The 10,185-nt window shown below is 39.2% G+C and overlaps 1 protein-coding gene across 1 annotated transcript in view; it reads right to left on the minus strand.

Annotated features, from left to right (window-relative positions):
• The window catches only part of VWDE (von Willebrand factor D and EGF domains), a 36,423-nt gene extending 28,613 nt beyond the window's left edge, over nucleotides 1-7,810 (minus strand). Inside the window, 4 exon segments of the mRNA XM_050937635.1 lie at nucleotides 4,033-4,247; nucleotides 5,000-5,144; nucleotides 6,403-6,492; nucleotides 7,554-7,810. Coding sequence (XP_050793592.1) covers nucleotides 4,033-4,095 — 63 coding nt within the window. The 5' untranslated portion in view covers nucleotides 4,096-4,247; nucleotides 5,000-5,144; nucleotides 6,403-6,492; nucleotides 7,554-7,810.
• Between the last annotated feature and the right edge of the window lie 2,375 nt (nucleotides 7,811-10,185).

The raw sequence follows: 10,185 nt of genomic DNA on the forward strand, positions 1-10,185 counted from the left end.
TATTGCCAGAAGGGACCATGGTGATCATCTAGTCTGACCTCCTGCATAACACAGGCCATAGGACTTCCCGGAATTAATTCCTGTTTGAACTAGAGCACATTCTTTAAAAAACATCCAATACTGATTTAAAAATGGCCAGTGATGGAGAATCCACCACAAGCCTTGGTAAATTGTTCCAATGGTTAATTATCCACACTGTTAAAAAGTTGTGCCTTATTTCCAGTCTGAACGGGTCTAGCTTCAACTTCCAGCCACTGGATTTGAATAGGGACAGTCTTTCAGTAGATAAGGTGACAATGCTTTACCCATAATTATTTTTTCTTCAATGCTAAGCAATATTTATGCCAGTTTAATGTGGAAAATGCTTTATTAGACAAAAAGTTGGTCATTAAATTGCAGCAAGCAGGTAAAGAACATAATCATGCTTCATCAAACTGGTTTCTCTCTTCTGTAATCAGAAACACTGAGCTCCAGGCAAAAGGAAAAATAAGGATGCTTGTACATACATAGAAGAGAAAAAAGTGTTACTCTTGTATGGTAGGTATTAGTAGAGGAGGTGACTGGCACTGAATTAGTAGTTGAAGCAAGGACGTAGGACTTTAAAACTCCTGGTTTTCACTCCCAATTCTGCCACTGACTAAATTTGGGCAAGCTGGTTAACCTGTAGAATGGGGATAATGATACTTTTCTACCTTCCAGAGGTGTATTGATTCATTAATATTTGGGCTCTTCAGATGAAGTATGCTATATAAATGAAAATCTGGCCACTTTTATTTCAGTGTCTAAATGTGGATTTTGCCACCTACATTTGAAAATGTTGCTCTTGAGTCTTAATTTACTAAAATTGTCATGCAGCTGGCTTATCTAAATTTATAACGCATGGACGCCTAAACATTTTCTTTGTAATTCAGGCTTTAAAGGACAATCTCCTCTTGACACGTGTATGTAATTTCCAAGAGCAATGGTGGGACTCATGCATGTGTTCTGGGAGGATATTTTAGCCCTTTGATTCAATGGGATTAGAGTTGTAAAATAGGCTTTATGTATTGTTTCACTACAGAAGATAACACAGGATTTGGCAGTATGAACTGGCAGAAATACCTTCCAAAATGAGTAATACCACGGCAAATAATATTTACCACATACCGTGACTTTTTTTCCTAGATAGGATTCAATGATCCTGATATTGCTTCCCGTTATGTCTCTATTCTTTACAGATAAATGTGGCAGTGACTCATATAGTTGACCGCTGCACATGTCAAATACAATTATATCACTTCCTTCTTTGGCAACAGAGCCACAGTTACATGATGCTGGGAAGTGAAGGCTGCCACAGTCCCACTGGCGCACATGAACTTCAAAATCCCGAGATGTACTCTTATAGAGCACAAATGTTCCTGTTTTAAAATTATCGTACAACCTGGGATCAAAAGAAAAGCATATGACATCATCTTCATATTAAACTATAATAAAAACCTGCAACATGCTTTGTCAAAAACTTTGCCTCTATAAGTTACAAATTTCTAATATTTTATTTGTATTGTCTACTGTTTCCCTTCAAATTATCTCCATACTCTAAGTAAGCCAAACATTAAAGTTAAAAATAAATTTAAAAAAACATTTTTGTTCTAGAAATCAGCATAATGACTGTTACATGGAGACAGTTGTAAATCAAAAATTTAAAATAAGAGAGATCAGAGTATATTAAAAAGTAGATTTATCTGGAGCTGCAGAGGGAGGTGAAGAACAACATCCTGGAGGGTGGAGGGATAGGCAGGTGGTGTAGAAATGGGGAGTGTATGTAGGTATGGAAAGACAGCAACGAGGACAAGAGACGATTACATCAAAGACTGCCAGCGTCAAGAGAAGCAGTTTCAACCCTTTGATATGGGAGCTGCCATTGTGTGTCTCTAAAGAGTTAAACGATTTGAACAGGAGGAGCCTAAAGTTTCAGGTAGGGGGTGTTCCTGAAGTGTGTAAATACCACTTACAAAAATGGTTTAGAGGCTCACAGACTTGAGTTCAAACTGATCCTTACCCAACCGCAACAGAACAGCAGTGTGCATATTCTTGGAGACACAAAAAATGGTTTAGCTTAAACATAAGTCGCAGCTTTTTTCTCAGGAGGGAATTTTCTGTTCCTACATGGATAAGCATTCAATTTACTGGTATTCAATTAAACAAATGGAAGATTGTTTGGTAGCTAACAGTATATCAGGACATATATTGTGTCTGAAATTTAACTAAAGCATACATAGTGTTTGATTTTTGCTATATGTACAGTGACCTAGTAAACACAGCAACATGTGGTTGGGATTGCCACCCTACTGGGTTTGCAAGGTATAAGCTAGTGATTCACTAAAGACAACTGCCCTGTACTACTTGTTCCCAGCTTGTAAATAATGAGGTTGCATTGTTTTTTTCCAAACTATCAGTCTCTCTTTTTGGCAGCTTGCTTTCAGCAAGAGAATGCCATTATGAATCACAAACAAGCCCAATCCTGCAGTATCTCCATAGTTAAATTGCCCACTGAAGAAAAGTATCCTGTGAAGCTAACTCCCACTGAAGTAGGAACAACAGAATCAAGTTCATTGTTTTGTTTTTTATTGCTAGTAACAAGACCCTCTGTGATGAACATGCTAATAAAATCTACTACTCATGTGAGACCGTGCTGCAATACAGTTGGACTCAGGGAAGGAAACGCTAGCCCCAATATACACTGTAGAGCCATCCTGTAACTGACCCAGTCCTGGCAAGAGAAGATGCATTTCTCCCTTCCTACACGGGGTTCACTCCGTCTCCATACTATGTGCGGATGAACATCCTTGTTTGGGGGCCACATGTTCCCTTCCACTCGGCTTTGACAAGAACCAATGGGGACGTTTTTTCTGTTGTGGTCAGGGGGTGCACAGTTTCTCCTGCATGGATTCTCTTCTTCCTTGACCCTCCCCATGCAGTGGAAATGCCACAGAAGAGGGCAAAGTACAACAGAACTTGCACTCATTGAGGGCACAGAACCTGCTCTGTCCCTGTGTGAAAAGGCTTTGTGGTGATGTGTGAGAGGCAGCTGGGTATATGACTGGCTCAAACATCATTAACCCATACAGCACTTTGCTAAGTAAATTATAGGTAGTTGCTAGGAGATTGTGCTGATGGAGTGGCTGTTCACCGTCTCAACCTCTCCCATTCAGCCAATCCTCCTGAAGTGTGTCGGGTTTATTGTACACACAAAGAGTGTGAGCAAGAGCGCATACAGGTAGCCACCATTCCTCTGCTGGCACGCTCCACCACAGCCACACTTCACAGGGAACAATACAATTTGCTTCACTCTATTGCCATGCAGCGAAGAAAAGCATTTTGCCTTTAGAAATACAAATAATAGAAGCATTACTATAAAGCCTGTACAAACTGAAACACGTTTATCCCTACTGTTTTGGGGATGAATGTGTGGAGGAGAGGGGGGAAATGTACAATAAGCAATTTAACAGCGTTGCTAATATAAGTTCATGAAATCACATAATTAAAAGTAGCAATCCAATGATTACCTGCCATCAAATGTAATTATATGTGGGTCACTAAATGAGTAGCAGTAGGCAGAGGGAAGATCCTTTATTATAATATTCAAAACAAAGATTCACAGTCAGTAACTGTTATCAAGTCAGGCAATACGTTACATAATCTATGTACTAATACTAATATCACATATTAGTTACTGATCTTAAAACACCAGTTTGCTTTATAATCAATCCATTCTCAAATCTCTTTCTAAATTTCATTTTTTACTATTCTCAGTGGTCATGTTAGCTTTAAAATATTAATTTTTTTTTAATTCAAAAGACAAATAGTTCCATTCAAATGAAAATGTTAAGATGGAAAAACTACTCCATTAGAAATTACAGTGTGACTCAACACAACCCATTGAAGCCAGTGGTGGAGGTTCAACATTTTATACCAGCTGAGGTGCAACATTTTATACCAGCTGAGGTGCTGGCCCTATCTCTTTAAAAAGATTTTAATGTGATGCTTTTCAACCTGTATGCCTTCTGGGATGTAATGGTTCCACAGGAAATTATCACTTAATATAGGTTCCACCATAATCTTGGTAACTCTGTCTCCATCCTGAGCAAAATCTGTCACAGCAGGGACATGAACAATAACCTGGCTACAGGTTCCATTAATGCAGGGTTTCTGAAGAAGATCCACATCACAAGAAGAAAGAGCCAGGTTTAAGCCTAACTGCTCTTTACCTGTTTTAATGAAAACCAATCATTAGTGACTCATTTAGAGGAAAAATCAGATCAGAAGGTTTTTTTTCACTTTAGTATTAGCCTGAGTAACCAATAAAGCTTTTGCTGGTAGTGTGTAAGTAAACAATGAAAGAGTCAGGCCTTCTACTTTCATATTTTGTTAATGCTAAAGCTACCTGGTTCTCCATACACAGATAAGCTATTGGTCTTGGATTCTACATCTGTAATCATATATACAAAACCACAGGTCCAGTCCTACAGTCTTTCCACAAGCTAAACGTTCATGGAAGACAACAGGAGTTCTGCTTGACTGCAGAAAAAGTATAACAATGGCTAAGAGTTAAGACTGCAGGACTAAGTGCTATATTAGTTAAGAGCAATGCAATGAGTAATGGAGTGAATCCTTCATTCTCAATTTTCTTTGCTTGCACTGGCTGATGTGACAAAATTAGCAATGTGCAAACACAGGGTCCAGTTCTATTCCCATTGAAATCAATAGCAGGGAGCCTGATGAACTGCCCATAGAAGACAATTGAAAGCCTTCGATTAATTGCAGTGGGCGTTGGATCAGGACTTTGCTTCCCAAGACCTGAATGGAAGCAGATTTGACCTACGACTTTTTTGTGCTATTATATACTATATAACATATCACGTAATTTACACCACCACCAGAAACATCTGAAATCTAGAGGGAAGGTTTAGAAGTACATATTCAAAGTGGGAAACATAATAAAAATTAGGACAATACTCACCTTCATCAACAGTATTTAATTTTAATGAGATTTTGCAGTTATTTTCAAGTTGGCTAAATTTGGGACAAGGAATAGGAATTCTACTTTCTATTGTCAGTCTGTATTCTTTTCCATCTTCTGATATATTGAGTGATTCAGGATGCAGCTGGCATATAAAAAAGAATGCTAAGAATGCAAATATTTACTTGAGATTATCTTATTGTGTGAATTACAGTAACATAAAATTGCATTTTCTGTATAACTTTTGAAAAGTTAAAATACAGTTTTTACAGCTGTATAAAACAAATATATTGCCTATAAAGTTGTCTCCTAGTCAAGGCAAAATCCTGAACAAAACAAAACATAATCTTTCCCTTCGAACCTGTCTCTGTAAACTAGCAATATAGATCCTTGTATAGTACACATAAGAGAATATGGTTAGGGCTAATTTACAAGGAAACTTTAAATTGGGCTATCAATATAGGGTCCAATTGTGCATGCAAAATTGTGAGGAAAAGAAAATATGTTCACATTTTACAAAGCACACTGCAGAACTTCGTAGAACATGGGTCCTGATCCTGCAGAGATTTATGCATGTGCTTAACTTTATACACTGTGAGTAATCCCATTCACAGTGCATAAAGTTAAGCATGTATATAAGTCTTTGCAGAATTGCGGCCTTGCTAGCCAGTGAACAGTCCCTAGGGGGCCATCTAGCTAGCAACAGTGACTGCAGAGCAATGGCAGCTCCAGGCACCAGCACTCCAAGCACGTGCCTGGGGCGGTAAGCCACGGGGGGCACCCTGCCAGTCCCTGTGAGGGCGGCAATCAGGCAGCCTTTGGTGGCTTGCCTGCGGCAGGTCCACCGGTCCCGTGTATTTGGCGGCAATTCGGCAGCGGGTACGCTGAAGCTGCAGGACTGGCGGACCTCCCGCAGGCAACCTGCCAAATCCACGGGACCGGGGAATGCCCACAGGCAAGCCGCCAAAGGCAGCCTGCCTGCCATGCTTGGGGCGGCAAAAAAAGCTAGAGCCACTCCTGCTGCAGAGGCATAAAGGTAGCTTAGGAGGCACCTTTGCCTCCCCCACCATCTGTGGAACTTGAGCTCAGCAGAGTTGAGGTTTGTTCCTTATTAGTTCACTACCAATCCACTTGGATTGTCCAGCGATCATACATTTTCTTGTTGCTTACTTCGTCCCACCTTCTCTTCATTTAGCATCTTTAGCAAGTGTGATTAGAATGAAAAAGCACAAAATAAATAAAAGCATTTGAAGTTGAGTTTTTTCATCATCTACTTGCCAGAGTATTTAATAGGCAAATAATCTTTTAGAATACTTGCAGTATTGCTACAACTGTAATTAACAACAATAATTAGAAAAGCTTCTGTTGCAATAGAGTAAAATATTGTTTCCTTTCCAAAGTACCTTAATGCCAACAAAAAATTCACGGCTCTCAACAGGTGGGCTTTGTATATCTGGTTTTTCCAAGAAAAAAGAAGAACTGCTACAGAAGATCTGTGAACAAAGGTAAAACAGGAGTAACAGAGCAACAGTTTTTTGGATAACCATGTGGCCTACGTAGGATTGGCAATTTACCATGACTACTAAGCAACTGGCCTTGTGATTGGCTGCTAATGCAATGTCGCTACCAAACAGCCCAGGTAAAATGGTAGGAAAATGAAATCTTTTATTTTTTGGAGGGGTGCTGGAACAATTTGTATAGTGGGGGTGCTGAAAGCCATTGAACCTAATTGTAAACCCTGTGTATGATGGAAACCACTTCAAGCCAGTAGCACCCCAGCACCCCTAGTTCCAGCACTTATGGGTGGGGGGCTGAGGAGAGAGCATTAACCCTCATTTTAACATTTATGGGTAGAAAGCATCTTGTTTTTCAGGGGTTAACACTTCTGTTCTTATAAAAATTAATGGGGGATCTGAGGGCTTGATCCTGTTCCCACTGAAGTAACAACATTACTTCAATTGGTTTTAATGGTGCAGGGCCAAGCCCTTAATGTCGGTGAGTGGTCAAGTGTTTCACTTTACATCTAATCAAAAAGACAGATCCTCCAACAACACACTGCCCTGACCATCATATTAGAGCAGTGGTTTGTTACGAATTCAGGAGGAGAAGTGCTTAGTGCTGAATCACCAGTACCACTTGCTGCAGTAGCTGGGCATTACAGGCTCTTACCTATGTACTGATTCATCCCAAACTCACTTAATTTACAGGATTTTACAAACTCACAGTAGAAGGTAGCAAAGATGCAAGTTCAAGCTAACAGGGGCACAATGCACATTGTACATAGACTGGCAGCCCCAAGACCATGATGATAATAATCACTGCTGATGTGCCCAGGAGGTTTCTGCACTCATATTGGTATCACTGATTATAAACAACAACTGGAGGCACAGTACTGCTGCCAAGAAAATGTATATAGAAAGACGTTGGTACTCTGCCTTTAACATTTACTGTTGCTATCTGCTGAGCATATATGGAATGATACGTTGGTAAATAAAATGGCCATTGGGGAAAATAGTATATTTGTAAATATATAAAAAGATTCTATTAAACATACCCTGTCTCCAAGTCTGAGGCTTATGCCATCCAGTTCTAACAGTGAAAATGCCTGAACTGTTGTCTCTTGTCTCAGTTCTTCTTTGAAGTCTTCAGAAGCAAGCCTGGACCAAGTTACAATAAATCCCACTGAACTATTTGTGAGAGGAACATCAAAAGTACACCTTAAGTAAACACTGGCTTCAACCAACTCTGCCACAACTTCAAGTGAAGTAGGAGGTGGTGGTAGTGATGGGGATGGAGATGATGAAGGAGACAGTCTACCTACCACAAAACATACAATACAAATAAAAACAAAACAAAAACATAATTTGTGAATTTCATTCTGAGGAGAATCAATATCAGTTTATGTTGACTGAACTCACATTGAGAAAGTTTAAATATCAGTTATAAACGCAAGAAATGGTTACTTTTTCCATATATAGACTTATTTTGCGATTACATTTTACAAAGTCGGTGAAATAAAGAAAACTGGTAAGAATCACAACAAGAAAAAAATCTTTTCTTTTTGCTAGTTATTAAAATAAGAAAAGTCCTTTTTCAGATATTGATTATTCATAGACTGGAGGAAAAGGTGAAAGAATTAAAGGAGATTTGATATTTTCTTTATAAGAACATTTGGATAGCAAAACTACCACTGCTTCTTCAAGAGAGGGGATGGGAGGAAGGTAAAATTGAGTGAAATAAAAGGTAACAACAAAATCTTGCCAGAGAGCCAAAAGTAACAGCCAAATCATTTTGAATAGCTGAGAGGAACAATTACTTAGCCTGTAAACAAAACTAGGAATGGTCTAAGGCCTGGTCTATGCCCGGGGGAGGGGCGGGGGGAGAAGGGGGGAATCAACCTAAGATACACAACTTCAGCTACAAGAATAGCGTAGCCGAAGTTGACGTATCTTAGGTCAACTTACCTTGTGTCCTCACGGCACGGGGTCGACTGCCACCGCTCCCCCGTCAACTCTGCTTCCGCATCTTGCTGCGGTGGAGTACCGGAATTGACGGCAGAGAGATCGCGGATCGATTTATTGCCTCTACACTAGATGTGATAAATCGATCCCAGATAGATTGATCACTACCTGCCAATTTTGCGGGTAGTGTAGACCTACCCTAAGTGTAGTGGAACAGTATGCAGGCAGCAGAGTTTGCAAGAAAGAGGTGTTGTTGAGAACCAACATTTAGGTATGAAAGGAATCTGCAAATCAAAGTAACTTGTAAATCAACATCATTAACCATTATTATTATTTATTTAGAATTTGTGTATAGATTCATAATGAGAATTACATTTTACACAGCAATTACAATCTAAGGCCCTGCAAGAGATCACATGGAGAGACCTTAGGCCCCCAAGGATTTCCACTGAAAATATTGCCAGATGCACATGTGCAACCCCAGATTTATAAAAATATAAATATAATAGATTATGACTAAACAGAAATATTTACTGAGGGTACATCTACACTGGAACCCCTCCTCTCATCCCAGGCAATGGAAAGTCCAAAATATGTTGAGAGTATCCCTTTCACGGACAGACATTGAGATGTGTATTTGGTATAAGTGCATGAAAAAGCACTAAAAGTTCAATTTTTACTATTAATTATTAAACCTGAAAAATAAGTTTAATATTTTAATGTTCCTTTCAGAATGTCTCAGACCCTGGGCTCCAGCCCAAGTGGGAACACTTATACTGCTATTTTTAGCCCTGTAGTGAGAGCTCCATGAGCCCAAATCAGCTGACCAGGGCTCTAAGGCTCACTGCCATAGTTGTTTTGTTCTGTTTTGCAGTGTAGACGTACCCTGACACAAGCTGTTTCTTACCTGATCACTAACGGTGCTGTTTTAATTTTTTCTAGGCAAAAGGACAAGATACTTCATTTACCAACAACAAATGTAAAAAATATAATGAACTCTTAATTATTAGGTCCTGGCTATAAAGAAAATCTTGAAAGTCAAGACAAAATACTTACTATAACAGACACCTTGAGTTTTCACTTCCCCAGGATTACATATTTGTGGTTTTGCTTCTGAAACAACAATAAAAAGGTGCTTAAGTAGCATATCTATAAATAGATTAATTATATACCGGCTCTCTTAAAATATTGCTCCATGTTAAGTAATAATAAATAAAATCAAAACTCTAATTAAAGGCTAACTCTGGTATCTGTGAACAGATCAATCCTCACAATCAGGATGACACAGTACAGTGATGGGAGTCAGTACAAAACCCTAAGATGGGCAGATCAAATAAATAGGTTGTGTCAAGGGTATGCAGCACCCACACTGCCCTCCCACACTGGCTAGTACAGAGACTCTCTTTCAGCGTGTACCCCTGGGTTTTGGCTAGTGCACACTCCTGAACAGGGATGCTTTTCTGAATAAAAGCCTAAATGCTTTATGGATTAATTCATACCTATGACTCAGCTGAATTCCATGTAGATTAATTCTGAACAATGATGGCCTAAGAGTGGCCTAAGAGATATAGCATTTGTGAAATTACCATTGTGCAATTTGTGTAATATGCAGCAAGAAAAGCTCTTCTGACTCTTAATAGGTACAACAGCAGTGGTGCCTTGATTAAACATGAAAATACTTGTACATTTGGAAACATTTTAAAAAGCAGCTAGTCAATCACAAGG

This window comes from Gopherus flavomarginatus, chromosome 2 (genome assembly GCF_025201925.1).
Source record: "Gopherus flavomarginatus isolate rGopFla2 chromosome 2, rGopFla2.mat.asm, whole genome shotgun sequence".
Classification (NCBI taxonomy): domain Eukaryota; kingdom Metazoa; phylum Chordata; order Testudines; family Testudinidae; genus Gopherus; species Gopherus flavomarginatus.